General features: G+C 38.1%; 1 protein-coding gene across 1 annotated transcript in view; it reads right to left on the bottom strand.

Moving 5' to 3' along the window:
- Positions 1-20,976, bottom strand: part of LOC136874273 (inositol polyphosphate-4-phosphatase type I A) — a 264,058-nt gene that overhangs the window by 197,930 nt on the left and 45,152 nt on the right. The window contains exons 5-6 of the mRNA XM_067147899.2: positions 3,368-3,522; positions 2,726-3,040 (exon numbers count right to left, since the gene is read on the bottom strand). Of these exons, the coding sequence (XP_067004000.2) occupies positions 2,726-3,040; positions 3,368-3,522 (470 nt within the window). The remainder of the gene's footprint in view (positions 1-2,725; positions 3,041-3,367; positions 3,523-20,976) is intronic.

Below are 20,976 nucleotides of genomic sequence, written 5' to 3'. Positions count from 1 at the left end.
AAGTAGAGTCTAAGAATGGAGTAGGATTTTTAATACATAAAGACATAGATGCTTGTAGTGAAATTGAGTTTGTTGGTGAAAGGATAATTAAGTTATCTGTGAACTTAGGAGGGGAAAAAGTACAATGTGATCCAAGTCTATGCTCCACAGGTAGGATGCTCAAAAGAGGAGAAGGCCAAATTCCTTGATAACTTGGAAGAACACACTGAGTATGACAATCTAATTGTAATGGGTGATTTTAGTTCACAAGTTGGCTCACAACAAAAAGGATATGAATCCACATTGGGCCCTCATGGAATAGGAAACAGAAATGAAGAGGGAGAATATAAGCTAGATCTAGCATGAGAAACAACCTGATAGTGAGTAACACTTGGTTCAAGAAAAGGGACTCCCATAAAAACACAAGATATAGCTGGGATGATAAAATAGGTACAGTAATAGATTATATTCTGATAGATCAAAATGTATGGAAAAATGCCAATGGTGTCAAGGTCATTCCAAGTGAATACCTTGGTGGAGGCCATAGACTGTTGGTTGCAGTTATTGCAGAGAAAAGACCTCCCAAAGTCTGAACCAAAAGAGTCCCAAAAATAAAAACTTGGCGACTAACCGAGCCAAGTGTAAAGGAGGAATTCAGGGAAGGTGTCCGTAGGTTGTTGCCGAGATAAGAACTGATATTGGTAGATGAAGAATGGAATACTCTAAAGAAGGTTGTGGTTGGTACAGCAGAAAAAGTATGTGGACGACAGAATCAAATAAGAAAACCTAAAGAAACTGCCTGGTGGAACGATGATATTAAAAAGGCTATCAATGACAGAAACCATGCAAGAAGATCATTATATCAAGCAAGAACACGGGGAGATCAACATGAAATAGAGAAGAAGCTGTCCCTTTACAGAAAGAAAAAATTACAGGTCAAACAGTTGGTTGGAGCTGAAAAGCAGAAATGCAAGGAAGATCTGGTTACCAAAATAATATTGGATCGAAATTAACAAAACTGTTATACAGTATTGTTAACAATAGAAGAACTCAAAATAAATCTATCCAATCTGTAGAACTTCCTAATGGTCAGGTGACTAGAGATAAGACCAAAATATTACATGAGTTCCAAAGGCACTTTGAAACTTTGCTGAACTGTTATGAAAATGTCACTCCATTAGATGACGAACCTTATGATTTTGACAGCACAAATACCACTAATCTGACACGGTTGGAAGTAAAGACAGCAATAACTTAGCTGAAAAACAACACATCAACTGGATCAGATGAATTAAGTGTTGAGATGATCAAAGCACTAGGAGAGTTTACAGTGGATGTACAGCTTACTAAATGGAATCTGGAAAGAGAATGTAATACCCAATGACTGGAAGCAAGGAGTCATCATCCCACTGTTGAAAAAAGGTGCTGTCACATGGCCTCAAAATCTACGAATCCATCCTTGAAAGTAGGATTAGAAAATATGTTGAACCTACACTTGAGGAGGAACAACATGGATTTAGACCTGATAGATCAACTATAGACCTCATTTTTACCACTAGAATGCTCTATAAGAAGTATTGGGAGAAAAGGTAAAACACTTATAACTGTTTTTCTAGACATCGAGAAAGCATATGACCATGTACCACAGAGGCATATATGGGAATGTTTAAGACATAAGAAAGTGCCCAATGGCACCATAGCAAGAGTACAACGATTATATGATGAAACCAAGTGTTGTGTCCAGGTTCAGGATGAAAGGTCAGGTTGGTTCGAAACCAAGAGTGGAGTCCAGCAAGGAAGTTGTTTCGTCCTCAGTCACACATACAAGCATTGAAAATAAGGTGAGGACACGCTGAAATAAGTAAATAAAAAGTCTTTAGATCTTGTGATGCAGCATGTTGGCATCTTCTCAATCTTGAATGTTAAAATGGTGCACAATGAACATGATAAGAAGCATTAAGTCCAGTTAAAACACAGATTAAAATGTTGTTATATGCATAGAATTGCCCAATTATAAGAACAACATGAGTGGTTGTGCGAATAAAATTATATGCATATTGTACATAAAATAGTGTGATGATTATGCCACATTAAAATAGCTTTCTTGATTAGATGAAGAAAGTGGAGTTATACTGATGATGCAAGTTGAACTTGATTGTGTGTTGACAATATGGGCCTACAAAAAGGAAAAATATGAATGAACTAAAGAACAAATTCAACTGAAATGTAAACTGAGTGCCCATCCGGTCACTCACCTCCTTGCCCATCCTATGTCGACCACTCCACCTCAAGTGCTAAAGCTAACTGAGTGACGTCCTTGAAGGTGGTTGAGGACTGACTAGGAGGGGAGGTTGAGGGGAGTTTGATGTAAGGGGAGAGGTGTAAGGTAAAGCATTACTCACAAGTTGATACTCTGACAATACGGGCTCTAATATGAAATTTATAACGTGCAATCTGTAAAATACTATTTAAAAAAATATAAATGCAGTTTTAAATTAAAACTCTGAATTGTTTTCCATTTAAATATGACATATGGAGGCAGTTTTCTTCCATCTGTGGTTTCACAAAGCATAACTGTACATCCAACATAAAAATAATGCAGGGATTATTCAAGTAAATACAGTATGGTCCCTACTCATAGGGTGAGATGGTACTTCCAAAACAAGTTGCAGTATGGTGAGAACAGACATGTTCAGCTTAGGGGAAAGAGTTCATCAGAGAAGTATCTTTAAATGATGGAACTTACTGTAGTCATATCATGTTCTGGGGCACTTCTACAGGGTGTTGATTCAGTGCTTCCTCCTTTGTCTTCTAACTCAAGGTTCCACACAGTTAAGGTTAGAAATCCAACAGTTGTAGCAGATGGAGAACGCAGAGGAATGCGTAATCGATCTGTTTCTTGAAATGCACCCAGAGTGACAACAGATGATCCAATGGGCGTAGCTGTTTGTGAAACATGTTCTCGCACATCAAACGCAGTCAGTCTCACACGAGTTTCACTACTTAGTCCATCACTGGCTCGGAAACTAACAGTATTGAGAAACACTGGATTGCTGCTCCTCTTAAAAGAAAAAGAAAAAAAAAATACATAATGGACATACAAATGCACTTTATAATATGCACCGGATTTTGTTTGAAACAATTCTCTCCAGGGAGACAAAATTATAGGGATAATTCTCTTAGCAAATGCTTTAATAGCATAAATGTTCACATACTTATAACAGAAATATGAAGACTAACAAACTATTTCATATGCAAAAGAAACGGAGGGAAAATTTGCAATGAATAACTACTTGGAATCATCTGAAAGGTTTTGTGAAAGAAGTTAAAGAAATCCCTTCCCAAAAAGTTGCTGCAAATGCCCAGCTAAAGAAGAAATCTGCCTTACCTCAACAACTTCTGTTTTAGCGTATTTGATCCAAACGCCATCATTAGGAATGTAAACATGTACAACAAGGACGGGATTGGGAGGACGACCATGACCATCACAGAGAAGGTTATCACAAGCTAGTGAGATTTCACAAAGTGGAAGTTCAGATGGATCTAAAAAGAGAGCAAATTAAAATATTATAGTAAGGGTTTCAAATTTACATAACATACCAAACAACTACACTTAACATTGGTACAATTACATTACTGAAGTAAACAAAATAAATGTTTAAAATTCTTCAACCCCTTCCCCCTATTAAAGTTATGTTTTCAACAATTTCATTATCCAATAAATAGGTCATAGGTGTATGAGTGAAGTACCGAGCAGAAAGGCCGTGCGTATTAACGTGCTACAGCTATGAAGTCAAGCTCTGCATTCAGGAAGGGAGTAGGTTTGAGCCCCACCATTGGCTGTCTGGAGAATGGCTTTCTGTTGTTTCTCATTTACATTTTCAGGTAAATGCCAGGATAGTTCATATTTATAGGCCACAGCAGATTCTTTCCACCTCCTTACCCAGTTTCATTAGGTACATACAGTTTATCTCCATTGGGGATGTGCCTGAAAAAGAGCTGCACTACCTCAGGATGAGGAAATAAATTTACTTTTACCCAGTTTCATTCACCACAATTCGTTTCATTTTCATTAGCTCCTCAACTGAGGCTGGCAGCAGGAAGGGCATACGGCTGTAAAAGCATGCCATAAAAATATCATCCCATCTCATCCCCGACCCTGTATCAGAAAATGGGAGTAAGGGGTAGACATATAAGTGATATGGGTGAAGTTATTGTTCACCACCATCTTGGATTCAAAGTGGGTACACCAGCTTACTACTACTGTAAAATAAATCTGGCAAGTATCTTGAACTACTGCCTTCCAGCTAGATACAAGTACACAAAAAGGACTTCCCCAGAAAACAGTTTTATACTGTATTCCCAGGTTCACTCACTGGAAACAAGTATGCCAATGTTTTTCTCAAGATCCCCTTCAGATACTAAGTGATAGATGGCAGTGCTATGCAAAATGTTATGATATAAAAACTGCAAATTTTTTATAGAATTAAAAACAATAAAGACCACAAAGAGGACGGCTACACTGCAGAGATAGGGGTAACTAAGAGATGACCTCGTAAGCAGAATTCATGCAATCTTATTAGAAATCTGGGAAACTGAAACGATTCCTCAGGATTGGAAGTGCACAATAATACACCCCTTGTAAAAAATGGGGACAAGGCAGATCCAAACAATTACAGAGGCGTATCCCTACTGCCGATCACATATAAAATTTTTTCTAAAGCTCTCTTAAACTGTTTAGAATAATAGACAGATCACCTGATTGATGAGTACCAAGCGGGTTTCAGGAAAGGCCAATCACGAGCTGAACAAATATGGAATTTGAAGACAATATGAAGGATCTGACGAGGTACCAGCACAATCGTCACTTCTGTGGACATAAAGAAGGCATATGTTCTGTGGACAGATAGACCGTTTCTCATACTCTAGAAGAACTCAGAGTGGACAAGAGGACCAGAGAACTAATCTGGCAAACTCTCACAAATACGACTTCTAAGGTGAAATTCCTTGGGGAAATTTCTGAGCCTTTTGAAATATGTACCGGTGTTCGTTAAGGTGACAGCATCTCCCCTATTCTGTTTAACTTAGTTCTAGACAAAGTTATTAGAGAATGTGAAAAGGATGTCAAAGGTGTGAGCATCGGAAATGTGGGAAGCAAAGTCAAGGTGAAATTTTTAGCCTTTGCTGATGATGAAACAAGATACACCGTACACAGATTATACAATATAGCATCAAAGGCAGGCTTCCAGATATCGTACGAAAAAACGCAGTACATGGAAAATCTGCATCAACTATAGCAAAAAAAACTTGGATAGAGATGGAAAACGGCACAATTTTACAGCTGTTCTTCTTCAAATCCCTTGGAGAAATCATACTACCATGGGACTAGACAGCACGCCCAATGTAGAAAGAGCCACCATACTTCATAAGGCGTACAGATTAACGTGAAATGACTACAATAAAAGAGTCATATCGCATAATGCAAAATTATGACACTATAAGACAGCTGTTTTGCCAGCAGTTTTATACGCCTCAGATACCATATCCCTTGACGATCACTCTAAAATTATAGAATTGAAAAGCAAGAAAGAAAAATTCTCCAAAAAATTGATGGTCACACAAGAGAAAATGGAATGCGGATTAACAGTAGAACAGAGGACCTCTACTCATTAACTGACAGGTTCACTAATGCTGTAATCAGGAGACACCTGAAATTCTGTGGCCATATCTATAGAATGGACAACAGACTCCCCAAAAGATTATTTGAAGTAATCAATTCAAAGGAGGTCAAAATAAACTGGCTAGAAGAAACTAAGGTGGACCTCCCAGAAAGGGTGACATCATAGAAGATCACGGAGCCTTTAGTACAACAGTAGCCAAGCCAAATTAGCATAGCAATTTCCATACTGGGAAATGTTGATAAAATATTTTCATTTAAGTATAGATTAGGTATATTAAGAGCTTTATAATCCTGATTCCCTCCAGGATATTACTGCATTCTTTTTCACTTTAAGTTATGAAGCAAAAGTGATGACATTCAGAAGTCAGCTCTGCAGAAATACGATCTCTATCATAAAAATATGCAAGACCTTCAAAATACTTTAAAATTTCTGAACTATCCAACATGTGCACATTTTCCAAAAATTCAAACCACTAAAAAAGGCTTTAAAAACTTTGTGTAAGAGCCCTATGCTAGAAATCAAAGTATCCATTATCAGAAAGAATGTTTCTATTCTGAACTTACTTCTTCCCCTAAGATCCTCATGGTTACTTCCACCATCTGGGAATGTGAGTACAGAATTTGGCAAACTGTATATGTGTCTGAAAAATGCAATCCTCCGTTTTCTGATTGTGTCAATAATCGATTCACTTTCCTTGTAAATTACTGAATTGGGTAAAAGTCTCCTCTGGCCATCAACCTGATGTTTTTTTATTAATAATTGTCCAGAGAATTCTTTTATCCACTTTCTGCAGTTTGTCTGTTGTTGCTTGGGCATTTAGTTTGAATAATGTTTCACTTGCATACGTTGCTTCTGGTTTGATGATTGAGTTATAATGGCAAAATTTAGCATTAATTGAGACTGTTTTTTTGTATCTCGGCCATGTAATTTGTTGTGCTCGTCTCAATTTTAGAGTTCTATTATTATTTATTTATTTACATATTTTACGCCCACATTGGAGCACTGAAATCAATACATATGAGATAATTTCTTCTTCTTCTTCTTCTTCTCCCAGAACTTTTTCATCCTCTCCGACCTGGAAGCCCTTTGTGTGTCCGATATAGTATATTGTTTCCGTTCAACTGCTTTTAGTTTGAGACTTATGCTTTTGTTCTTCAAAATCCTCTTCTCTTTTCTGTCTTTGATTTGTTGCCAAGTTATACCCAATTCTTCCAAATCGTCCTGAACTTCTTTGAACCAATTATTATTGATTTTATTCTTCAAAAAGTAATCGAATAGTTGTTTCAATATCCTGGTGTCTGCTAATCTTGATATGTGACAGAAAAAGGAAATTCTTCTTTTACGCATTGTAGATATTATTGATTCACATTCACGATAGACAATGTTGTTAGGCAACAATCTCCACTGTCCATCAACTTGGTGTTTTTTATTAATAATTGTTCTAAGAATTCTTCTCTCAGTTTTCTGTAATTTGTCTGTTGTAGATTTTACATTTAATTTGAATAAAGTTTCACTAGCATAGGTTGCCTCTGGTTTAACTATGGAATTATAGTGTTTCAGCTTAGCGTTTATCGAAAGAGATTTTTTTTTATAGGTTGGCCAGGTAAGTCTTTGTGCTTGTTTAAATTTAGTTGTTCTGTGTTCTATTGCTTCTTTTTCATTTGTGTTCCATGTTATTATTTCCCCAAGATATTTGAATTTCTGAACAATTTTAATCTCTTTATTACTGTTCAGCTGAATAACTGGTAAATCAACTTTAAAAGTTGGCATCATTTCTGTTTTTTCAAATGAAATTTGTAATCCCATTTTTTTAGCTATAATTTCTAGTTGTTCAATTTGAAATTTAGCCTCTTCTATTGTATTTGCAAGTAATGCTAAATCGTCCGCAAAAGCAAGGCAGTTGAGTTTAATATTTCTACCGATCTTGATAGTTGGTTGGCATTTCTTGTTCCATTCACGCATAACCTTCTCCAATGCACAATTAAATAACAATGGTGAAAGTCCGTCTCCTTGTCGAAGTCCAGTTCTTATAGTGAATGATTCTGATAATTCACCTCTAAATTTAACTTTTGCCTTCGTATTTTTAAAAGTCATATTAATGAGGTTAACAAGTTTTTGATGTAAGCCAAATTCTTTAAGGCTTTTTAATAATGAGTCACGATGAATACTGTCGTATGCTTTTTTAAAATCTACAAACGTGATGACCAGACCCTTACTTCGAACTCTTTGGTGCTTCATTATCCATTTTAAACTAATGATTTGATCTGGACAGCTTCTACCTGGTCGAAATCCTCCCTGATATTCTCCAAGTTCTTGGTCGAGTTGTTCTTGGATTCTTGTGTATATAATCTTGGATAAAATCTTGTATGTAATATCAAGTAAGGATATCCCCCGATAATTATTTGGATCGGAGCGATCACCTTTCTTGTGCAGCGGGTGGATTATCGCTGTATTCCATTCCTCAGGAAGCTTCTCCGTGTTCCAAATATCAATGATGTATTTATGTAGGTTTTGAATAGTCTGATCATTAGCATTCTTCCATATTTCTGCTACTATTTGATTCTCTCCTGCTGCTTTGTAGAGTTCTATTATCTATAGATACTTTTAAATTAGCATTCCAAGTGACAATTTCACCAAGATATTTAAATTTATTTACAACTTTTATTTTCTGAGTGTTATTTAATATAATATGTGGAGAGTTAACTTTAAGGATGGCATCATTTCTACTTTCTCAAAAGATATTTTTAACCTAACCTTCGCTGCTAATCTGCCTAGTTCCTCTAATTGAAATTCTGCTTCTTCTATACTATTTGCTAATAGCACCAGGTCATCAGCAAATGCAAGACAATTTAGTCGAATATTTCTTCCAATCTTAACAGTCGGAGGACATACCTTACTCCATTCATGCATAATTTTTTCCAGCACACAATTAAACATTACCAAAAAAATTATACTTTGTGTTTCTCAGAGCGACTGCAATAAGGTTAACAAGTTTCCAATGTAGACCAAATTCAGTAAGGATATGTAGTAATGATTCACGATGGATAGTATCATAAGCCTTTTGAAAATCAACAAAAATGATCACTAAATTTTTGCTCCTAATGTATTGATGTTTTATGATCCATTTGAGACTGATATTTTGGTCTGGACAACTTCGTCCTGGACAAAAACCACCCAGATATTCACCCAATTCACTATCAAGCTGGTCATGTATTCTAGAATATAGGATCTTAGAGAAAATTTGATAGGTGACATCCAGCAAAGAAATTCCCCAATAGTTACTAGGATCTGATCTAACACATTTTTATGGATTGGGTGTATAATTGCAACATTCAATTCTTGAGGCAATTTTTCTGTATTACAAATGTCAATGAGATGTTTATGTAGATTCTGCATAGTCTGTATATTCCCATTCTTTCAGAGTTCTGCTAATAGTTGATTTTCTCCTGCTGCTTTAAAATTTTTCCGTGAATTAATAGCTGCACTTACTTCATCATAAACTGGTGGTATGACCTTCTCCAAAGCTGTTTTATTTCTGGGAAATAGATCAAATTTAAAATATTTTTCAGGTTCATCACTATCAAGTAATGTTTTGAAGTATTAAGCCAAAGTTGTCATAATCATTATGGGCCATCTTTCCGTTCTTATCTTTCATCAGAGGAGTAGGGGGAATATAAATTTTTTGGTATATAATAGTCTCTCGTTTTATTTCGATTAAAGCTTCGTCAATACATTTTAATGTTTCCTTCTGATAATTTCTTTTAACTCTCCTGATTTCTTTAGCTGAGCATTCATTAGTTCTTCTCTAGAGCTTTCTGTTTTTTGTTGTTCATCATTTAACCAGGCTTTATGCCGGCGTAGTATTGCTGTAATACACTCTTCATTCCACCAAGCATGTTTTTGTTTTTTAATGGGAGCAACTTCCTCTGCTATGGCTTTTAGTTTGTTAATAGTAGTTTCCCAGCTATCACTTAAAAGTGTTGTGGATTTCTCAAAGTATGTTCGATTATTAACCCTCCAAGTGCTATCGTCTCGCTATGAGACGATTAGGATCCCGGCTCAAGTGCTATCATCTCGCAGTGAGGCAGTTCGTAAAATCGGTATAACAACTCGTAAAATCAGTATAACAATCGATTTTATGAATATTCTCGCTGCAAAATGAAATTCTCTATCTCTTAGGCAGTGCAAGTTGGTCTTTGGTTGGGGAAGGAAAGCAGTAAGCGGCGATCTTGTCAGCTGTGAACTGGTCTTTGTTTACGTCTACTCAAACTGTCCAGTTGCTTCGAGCGTTTGAAGATTATTGTTTGCTAGGCAATTTGTGATAATTGTGTGCCTGATTTACTGTATTTAAATGGTTTAATTTAGTTTACAGGTTATTATAATATAAACATGAGTGAACTAAGTAGTTCAAGTGTAATTAGAGAAGCATTGGAGGAGCTTGAGAGTGATGAAAGCGAAGACGACATTGGTAATGTAGAAGATTTTCCTGACGATTTATCAGTAGACAACTTTTCTTCTGGAAGTGGGGAAGAATATGACCCTAATTTAGATACCCATGACTATAGTGATGTAGACAATCCAAACGTGCTAACCCTACCAGGCACATCTAGGCCTAATGACCCACCACAACAGACTCCTCAGAGTCTTTTTACCTGCAACTTTTTTATTATTCAATGAAGTTTATATTGTATATCACTGTGCTTGTAATGAAATTTCGTACATTTTATATATCTTGGAATTTAATTTCAGATAATGTAGTGCTTGTAACATCATCATCATCATCATCGTTGACCAACTCCAGTTTTCCAGGTGTGGTATATGAGCCCCTTCCTTTTTGTTCTGTCCATGAACCATTCTTCGTTCACAATCCGCTCCCAATCCTGACCTCTCTCCTCTACATCCTTCTTCACTAAGTCTGCCCATTTTTCTCTAGGTCAGCCCACTGGTCTCTTTCCCCTGATTTCTCTTTCATACTCCTTTCTTGCAGACCAGCTAGCAATCATTCTTTTCACATGACCAAACCACTTCATTCTTGCCTTTTGGATCTTCTGGAGTAAGGAGTCTTCTAGTCCTACGTCTTCTCTGACTTTTTCATTCCTGATTTTATCCCTCCTGGTCTTCTGGATCATTGTGCGTAGGAACTTCATTTTTGCTGCTTGGAGTTTCGAGTTGTCCTTTTTTGTTAATGTAGCGGTACTTGTTTATCCCGTAGTAGCTGTCTTACTTGGAGGTAAAAATGTATTGCTTTGCTGATTTGACTGTTTACTTCATGTTTGGGCATTATACTACCCAAGTACTTAAATTCTGTGACACTGTCCAGCTTAGTGCCATTTAGCATGATTTCTGGCTGACTGTCACCCGTCTGTACCTTCAACACCACCGTTTTAGCCTTGTTGATGTTTAATCCATATCTCTCAAACTCCTGACTCCACCCCTGCAGTCTCCCTTCTGCATCTTTCTCTGAGTTACCCCAAATTGCTACATCATCTGTAAATGCAAATGCTTTTACGTCTTGTTGCCCCTTTTCTTTTAGCGCCTTTAATATGGTATCCATTACAATGATAAATAATAGGAGCAACAAAGCACTACCTTTTTGTCTCAAACCAGTCTGACAGTCCAGAACCGACTTGTACACAGCTTCTGGTTTTCTCGTAAAGCACCTTAACTTTTGAAATTAGACTGTCTCGAACGAGCTTTATCAGGCACTCCCAAATAAGCTCCCTTGATATGCTGTCAAAGACCTTTTCGATGTTAAGGAACAGTAGATATAAAGGCTTCTCTTTTTCCCAATGTTTTTCCAGCAGCATCCTGACAGCAAATATAAAATCTGTTGTTGATCTTCCAGGTCTAAAGCCATATTGTTCTTCTTCTAAAAGAGGTTCTGCAATTTCTCATAGCCTATTCTCTATAATTTTTTCCAGAATTTTTAGTCCATAAGAGAGTAGAGTGATGCCATGGTAGTTGGTACAATTCCGTCTGCTGCCTTTCTTGAATATAGGTACTATTATACCTTTCTTCCAGTCTTCTGGGATGGTATTCTTCTGCCATACTACATTTAGGAGTCTATATAGCCATTGGATTGCTGGGGTTCCTCCTGCTCTTAACATGTCCACACTTAACTCATCTATTCCTACAGCTTTTCCTTTCTTCATACTTTTAAGGCTCTTCTCTATCTCCAGCCATGTGACTGGTGCTCCATATTTTTACTGGGCTCTTCACTTTTTACAGATTCTTCTCTGTTTTGAATTACATTTGGTGCCTCTCCATTCAGGAGCTTGTCAAAGAAGGTCTTAAATTCTCTCCTGATTCCATCTTCCTCTCGTACTACTGATCCACTGTCCTGCTCTATTATCTTGATGTCTTCTAGGTTATTTCTCTTGTTTTTAATTACTCTTTAAAGAAGTTTCTTGTTTCCTCTGCTGTCCTCTTCCAACTTTTCCACAAACTCATTCCATTTTTTCTCTTTCTCTTCTCTTACTATCCTCTTAGCTGTAAGTTTTTTGCCCTGTAGAGTTTCTGTAGTTTAGTTATTTCTTGGCCACCTGGATCTTGTGCATCTCTTTGCTTTTTTGTGTCTAGCATCTTTTTTGCCCAATTCCTCTCTTTTATAGCCAATCTGACTCTGTCATTCCACCAAAGTGTCTCTTTTTCTTTCATGGTCAATCCTGTTACTCCTTTATAATTTTCCATTCTTCTTCTAATGTATTCATTTCCCCTTTTGGTAAGTGTCTCTGTATCCTTATTTTATATTCTTCCTTCAGCTTGGCTTCTTCTAATTTCCAAGTCTTCACTTTACGTTTTCCTTTTCTTTTCTTCGGGGTTGTGTTAGCCACACGATTTAGGTCTGCAATCAATAATCTATGATCACTGTCCATACTCTCACTGGGGATAACTTTGACATCAGTTACATATTTCCCTCCTCCTTTGTTAGTGATGATATAGTCGATGAGAGACTTATGTTTTACATCCCAGCTATATCTTGTTATCTTGTGGCTGTCTTGTTTTTGGAAGAAGGTATTTTCGATGATCAATCCATTTCTTCTGCACAAATCAAGCAGTTGTTCGCCTTCTGCATTTATGTTCCCAAACCCATGTGGTCCAATGATTTCCTCATAACCAAGTCTGTCTGTCCCAACTTGTGCATTCAAGTCCCCAATGATGATGACATTTTCATCATCAATTATATATTCTAGATCTTGACAGAATTGTTCCTTCTGTTGAGCACTACATCCAACCTGTGGTGCATTTACCTGCACTACCATGTAATTTGTGGACTCCAGTTGAATAGATAATTTAATGATCTTATCATTCTTATAGGATACTTCGGTAATGGCGTCCATGTCTTTTGTTATCAGGAAAGCTACACCATTTCTGGCCTCTTCCTCGCGTCCACTCCATACTGATTTGTAGCCATCTCTAAGAATCTTGCTACCTGCGTTTCTACATTTTGTTTCACTCATTCCCAATATGGATAATTTTCCTCTTCATCATATTGATAAGTTCTTCAGTTTTTCCAGTCAGGGTCAAAATATTCACAGTCCCAATTCTTACATTGTTCTTCGGACATATCTGTCTTTCATCGGAGCCATGTTGGCAGTCATACCTGCCAGATCTGCTCGAAGACTTTGTCAATTTCGGTTTTATTTTTTATCTCTATCTGAGGCTCGTTTGATTGTTAAAAGCAATTTGAAGACGCTACCACTGGCTTCTAGGCCATGGATCTTTGTGTTGATACTTTGTTATGCACTAGACGGTCAGTGCCTGACACGCATTTCCTCATGTCAGTTAAGTCTATGGTTTACCCGCTTGTAACCAACCTCAAAATTTGGCATATCTTTTGATTTTTTAAAAATATATGACTAATCATCCATTACACTTTTACTGGATACTTGTAAGTAAAACATCCTACAATTCTCTTATTCTCTAATTCTTCCTGAACAAACTGATATATAATATGCTGTATGTAGTTACAAATTTGTATTTATTATAATTTTTTTTAAATGTATCTGCACGCTGCCTTAAGAATGCTAGCACTTAAGAGTGAAACGATCAGCACTTGGAGGGTTAATGACTGAACTAGGATGATACAATTTTTTCCTATTAAGGTTATGTGGTTTATTTCTCCTTTAGGAGTTAATTTAAATTTAATCTTGGAGATGTAATGGTCTGAATCAACATCGACACCAAGCAGAACCTTAACATTATAAATTTCTTTATGAAATTTATGATCCATGGCCAGATGATCTATCCGGGATCCACCCAATTTAACATTTGGACTTTTCCAAGTCATTAATTAATGCAGTTTTCTTTTAAGCCTTGCTGTCCAATCTTTGAATTAAAATCTCCAAGAAGAATTTTAATGTTCGTATCAGGTATATTTGTAACCAATTGGTTAAGTTCATCAGAAAATTGATCTGTTCCCTCTTTGTCAGTTCTGTTCTTTTCATGTGTATAGATCTTGCTTTCTACTTCAATCGATAATAATGCTACTCTTGATGAATTTAAGGAAAAATCTATAATGGAATCTAGAATTCTATTGTATACCAAGAAACCAACTCCAAATTGAGGAACATTCTTTATGACTCTTTCACCTGGAGGTCCTTTATAGAGACGATACCCTCCTGATTCAATTGGGTTCTGATCAGTATTACATAATTCTTGAAGAGCTGTGATCACAATTTTATGTTGATTCAAAATATCTATTAGGTGTTTCAACTTACCAACCTTCATCAATGAATTGCTATTTAATGTTGCCAAATACAAAAACTTTCCTGGTTTATTGAAATTAAATACATTGTTAGTTTGATTAATCTGCATGATTGATCATTACATTTCTGGGCGCTCCGACTCGCCACAATCCTCTATCTGACACCCCACTATATCCGAATGGTGTCTTCGTTTGGAAGATTATATAGCTGTCCAAACCAGTGAATTATTTCAAAAGACGACTTCCCATATTAGGTTGATTGTCTGATCACTGATCAAGAGTCTGACTGTGGTCAGGGTTTGCAATTCCAGATGTGATCACATTAATACATAAGAAATTGGCTTTGGGGCTGGCTTAGCTGGTGCTAAATAATATATGTTTGGACACATTCCATTCTGGTTTCGTTTTGCTGTTTCATTTTTGCAATGTGTGAAACAGAAGTTATATGTTGATCAACTTGGAAGTATCGGCCAAGGAAAGAAGGGCCACAAAGGGTGAGGAAACGAGACTCCCTAGGCCTTGCAACCTAATACCATAGGGGTCAGAAAACCACAACCATGGGAGGTTGGAAAGGATAGATGAAAGTGAAGAGCCTGGCATAAGTAAGTAGAAGCAATGCCAGGGGTCAGCTAAGGGCCCTGTGGTCGCCAACCCACTTTCTCAAGTTTAAAGCCCCTGGAGCCCCTTTTAATGGCCTTTTACAGCAGGCAGGGAATACTTGGATGCATTCTACTGCCCACAACCACAGGGATGAACAAGGATGATGCAGTCATTGTGCCAACTATCATCTAATCTGTCTCCTATCTCACACCATGAAGACTCTTGAAAGATTTCTCAATCAGCAAATTCGCAACATAGTTCAACTCACTGTCAATCAGTGTGATTTCGCTAAAGGATGTGGAACAACCGATGCCATTTTTACAACCCATTAGCCCTCGGGGGAGCCCCTTAACCCCTTGAGGTTACGTCGCCGGGTGGCGGGTAGGGGCACCCTACAATTCAGTAGGGCTGGTTGAAATATTCAATAAAACCCGCGGACCAACAGACAGCCCAGTTCCCGAGGGCTTTAAAATACTGGGACACCCTCCCTCTAGGGGTCACAAATATCGAGGGCCCAAATCCAGGGTATGAGTGAAGATCCCAACGGCATCAGTGGCAGAGAAGGTGGACTTCGGTATGGCATCGGTGGCAGAAGAGGGAAACTTGTAGCATCTGTACACAAGAGGAGCGGCTGCAGATGGCGCCTGTATTCCAGTGGAGCAGCCTAGAATAACACCTGACGGTAAGTATAAAATGCTTTTGAGAGTGGCAACCCCATCGTAATAATAGCCTATACAGTGGAATCTTGGATTGCGAGTATAATTCGTTCTGGCAACATGCTTGTAATCCAAAGAGCTCATATATCAAAGCAAGTTTTCCCATTAGAAACCATTTAAATGCGGATGATTCGTCCACAACACAAAATATTTGTTTGCATACCAGTTCTGAAACAAAATATAACTTAAAACAAATTAAACTGCACTTTATCTTACAATAGAATCATTGTTGGCATGAGGGAGACGAGACACGACATGAGAAGAGTTACTGTGTAGCACGAATTTCACTAACTGAATCACTGCTCTCTGTTGGCTCACTGGAATTGTTTCCTTTTCGTGCAACTTTACGAGGAACCTGTCCAATGACTGTTGCTTTTGCCTCTTTTTGAGGTGACAACGCATTGTCACTGAACCGATTCATCGCTCGTACTTTTACAGCCTTATTCGGGTGGTGTTTTTCTACAAAATTTTGCACCGTTTCCCACATTTTGCACTTCTCCCAAATCTCAGTTAAAGTGAGAGATTCCACTGACTTTTCCTCCTCCTCTTCCCCGCGTGAGATCTCCTCCATAACCTCCTCCTGTTGTTCGCGATGCAGGTCCATCAGTTCGGTGGTGGACAGTTCCCGGCTATGTTCTTCCACCAGCTCTCGAAAGTCCACGTCATTCACCTCCAACCACATAGTCTTCCCTAAGGACGCAATTGGTGGCTCATTTTCACCAACAATCCCCTCAAAGTCATGTCCAAGAACACAGTCAGGCCACAGCTTTCCACAAACATAAGTGAGAGTTCTCTTGGTGACTCCATCCCAGGCTTTATCGATGATATTCAGGCAGTTCACGATGGGGAAATGATTTCTCCCAAACTCTCGAAGGGCAAGGTTTGTTTCTTCGGTCACTTCGACGCATCATTCATATAGTGCTTTGATGTATAGCTTCTTGAAGTTTGAAATGACTTGCTGATCCATAGGCTGGAGTAGTGTTGGGAGGAAGGAACTTGACCTTAACGAACTTTAATTCCTCCAGTAAGGCGTCCTCAAGGCCTGGAGGATGAGCAGGAGCACTGTCCATAACCAGCAAGACTTTGAACGGCAGATTATTTTCTGAAAGGTATTTCTTCACTACAGGATCAAAAACCTCGTTCATCCATTCAACAAACGAACAGGGGAGAGGAAAACGTAGGCACACATGATGCTCGTATTGCAGAACCTCTCTCGCTTATCAAGTTACAATTTATTTAAAATATTTGCTCGTCTTGCAGGACACTCGTAGACCAAGTTACTCGCATTCCGAGGTTTCACTGTATATGGTATGGTACTAGTAAATCAACCTCGGAAAAGGTTAGGGTGTCCCCTGCTTAAAGCCATGTGCAGTTCTCAGGGTACTGGGGGAACTGTGAGAAATGGGCGACCAGTAACCAACATTAAGATAGGAATAGTAAATCTTATGACACTGACAGGAAGGGAATTAGTAGATTTCATGGAGAAGGAGAAGGTGGAAATGATGGGGCTCAGTGAAGTGAAATGGAAAGATAATGGAAGGGAGAAATTGAGGAAAGGATAGACATTATACTGGAGTTGTGGCCAAGAGGCAATAAACGAAGTGGGACTAATCATTTCGAAGCAACTGGAAGAGTATGTTAAAGTGGTATAATGTGTGTGACAGAATAATGAAGATTAGACTAAAGATGAAGAATAAAGTGATGGACTTCATACAAGTGTATGCACCACAGACGGGAAACAGGGAAGAAGATATGGAAGGATTCTTGGAGAAAATATAAAGAGAAATTTCAGGTGCAGAAGTGGTTATTCTGGGAGATCTGAATGCACAGGTTAGAAACGAGAGACAAGGAAAGGAAGAATTCATTGGACCATATGGATATGGGAAAAAGAATCATAAGGAAGGAAGTAGTAGATTTCATGGAGAAGGAGGTGGAAATGATGGGGCTGAATGAAGTGAAATGGAAAGGTAACAGAAAGAAGAAATTGAGGAAAGAATACACATTATACTGGAGTGGTGGCCAAGAGGCAATAAACGAAGTGGGACTAATCATTTTGAAGCAACTGGAAGAGCATGTTAAAATGGTAGAATGTGAGAGAACCAGTAGACTTCTGTGAAAGGAATGGACTTATAGTGGGGAATACATGGTTTGAAAGAAAAACAGCAGGAAAATTATGAGATATGGGTGGGGTGACAGAACAAAATCAGTAATTGACTACTTTTTGGTGGAAAGGACAAATTTCAGGAAGTTGATGGATGTGACAGCTTTACCAGGAGAAGCATTTGATGGGGACCATAGAGTTATGGTGGCAAAATTACGGTTGGGAAAAATGGAAAAGCAAAATAAAAGTAGGGAAATTGAAAGACAAAAACATACCGGAAGTTTTTCAGGAGAGATTGAAGCAAGGAAATCCCAGTTACTGAAGCGGAAAATGTAGAAGAGGAGTGGGCCAATTTTAAAACGGCATTTGTTAGTGCAGCAGAGAGTGCTTGTGACAGGACATCTACAAGAGTGAAAGAAAAGGAGACACCATGGTGGAATGAGGAAGTGAGGAAAGTGGTGAAAGGAAAGAAGACAGCCTGGCAAGAATGGATCCGAGATCAAAGAGAAGAAAGCAACAGGAAGTATCTCAACAACAAACGGAGATGTAAGAACGTGGCAGGAGAAGAAAAGAAGAGTTGGAAATAATTTACACAAAAAAATGGAAGTGAATGTAAGTGGCTGTATGGACTTACAAGAAGAGGACAGAAAGAGTTATCACAAAGCTAGTGAAAAAGGAAGATGGGGAATTGTTAACACACTCAGAAGAGATAAAGAGGAGATGGAAGGAGTATTCTGATAAGCTACTGAATGTGAACAACTGCACAGGGGAGATAGGAGCAATACAGTGTGAGAACTCAACAACAGAGGATAATAAACAGTGCTGGAGGTGGTACAAAAGATGAAGATGGGTAAAGCAACAGGGATGGATGAAATCAGTGTGGAAATGATAAAGGCTGCTGGACATGGTGGTATGCAATGATTGTACCAACTACTAAAGTGTATGTGGAAACACAAATGTGTACCAGAAGACTGGAAAAAAGGGATAATAATACAGTAAAACCTCGTTAATTCGAAGTCGTTGGGACTCAAAAATCGGACTTCGAATTATGTGATTTTGAATTAACCGCCAATTCGCAATTGAGAAGTACCAACCCTTGCCGCGTTACGAAGGCCCGTTACTGCATGCAGTTAACCTTGATTCACAGTTTATACCTTTCAAATGCCATAAAAAAAGAACTATTTCCAAAATGTATCCAAAAAGGTGCATTTACAGTATTCAAATAATGCACTTGCATATCTCACTGGCAAATATAACCTCACGCAATGAAAGAAAAAAAAAAAAAAAAAAAGCACGATTCAAAGACTAGGAGAAATCTATGCTGGCTCCCATGTGCAAGTGCTTTATTAATTGGATTACTATACTGTATGCATTTTAGATGCCTTGTATTTACACAGAAAGGACCCGATGCCCTTAAAATCAAACTTTCCTATGACTCTATCCTTGTTCGATTTCCCGCCTCGGCACTTCTCTCGTACTTCAGAAATGTAAACACTTGCCGCGTCACAAAGTATTCTAAGACCCATTAATACATGCAAATCACCTCCATTCACAGTTTAAACCTTTCCAATGCCATAGAAAAACTATTTCTGAAATGTATACAACAAGGTGCATTTACAATGTTCAAATAATGCACTTGGATAAATCACTGACGTACATAACCTCACGCAACGAAAGAAAAAAACCACACAATTCAAAGACGAGGATAAATTATGCTGGTTCCCCTGTGCAAATGCATTATTTTTTGGATATCTGTACTGTTTGCGTTTTTAGATGCTTTGTACTGGGATGGAAAGTGCCCGACGCCCTTAAAACATTGTAACTTATTGAACTTTTCTATGATGAAGGGATAAAGTTTCTCGCTTCCATGTGCATTGCAATTGCAACAAAGATCACCGACCTTTGTACGATTCTCCGGCTGGCACTTTCTCCTTTAAAACCATAAGACCGTTTGGGCTCGCATTAAAATAAAGCAATGCAGTTTCATCGGCAATGACAGTATTGTTCGGTGCCTACAAATTTATTATATGAGCCACGCTTTTTCTTCAACTGTCGGCATCGCTAGTGTTCGCGCATTCTGTTTTCCCGCACACTGCCTGTTGCGTGGTATTACGGTGTTCCTTAAAAGGTTGAATACAAAAGAATTCCGATTTCATTCAACTTGGCAATCATGAAGCGCACTGTAGACCCACCAAAGTGAGTGTAAGTGCGGAAAGCTACCCCTCCACGTTCCGGAACACGCGTTTTATTATGACGCGGATAAATTTCGAGTTGAAATTACTCTGTAACATACTATTGTTTTAAAATGTAAAGGCAGTTTCGAATTAAAAGTCTGAATTTCGGTAATGGGGCCGACATTGTACTTCGAATTACGAATTATCCGTATTTCGAATTAAACAATTTAAATAACATGCAAAACTGTCTCTCATGTTTCCGGGAACAAGAGCTTCTTCGAATTACGTGGAATTTTGAATTAACCGATTTCGAATTATCGAGGTTCTACTGTACCAGTGTTTATGAAAGAGGACAAGAAAGTTTGTGGTAACTACAGAGGAATCACATTTATATCGCAGGTAGTTAAAATACTGGAAAGGATATTAGAAAGAAGAATGAGAAGAATGATTGAAGGAGAGTTACAAGAGGAACAATATGGCTTCAGGAGTGGAAGATCTACAGTGGACCCAATCTTTAGCATGAGACAGCTGATGGAAAAGAACTGGGAATATGGAAAGGATCTGGTCATAACTTTCATAGATATAGAAAAGGCATATGATAGTGTCCCCAGAGAGGAGGTTTGGGAAACCTTGGTTAAAAAGAGACTCGGAAGAGAAATGTTGGAAATGATGCAAGCAATGTACAACAACTGTGTTAGCAGAGTACTGACCCCAGCCGAAAAGACAGAATGATTTAAGAATAAGACTGGACTAAGACAGGGGAGTGTGCTGTCACCTCTTTTGTTTTTTATGGCTATGGACGCATTTGTAAAGGAAGCAAAGGAAGCCTATGGAGATAAAGACATCAAGATACTGCTATTTGCAGATGATGATGTTATCTGGGGAGAGAACAGCAAAGAAGTGCAACAACAACCAGATGTACTGAACGAAAAAACTGAGAAGTATGGCATGAAAATCAGTACAGAGAAAAGCAAGGCTACAGTGATGTCGAGAGGGGAAAGGCAAGGAAAGGCACTGT

The sequence above is a fragment of the Anabrus simplex genome, chromosome 5 (genome assembly GCF_040414725.1).
Source record: "Anabrus simplex isolate iqAnaSimp1 chromosome 5, ASM4041472v1, whole genome shotgun sequence".
NCBI lineage: Eukaryota > Metazoa > Arthropoda > Insecta > Orthoptera > Tettigoniidae > Anabrus > Anabrus simplex.
This window is presented reverse-complemented; position numbering and strand designations above follow the sequence as displayed.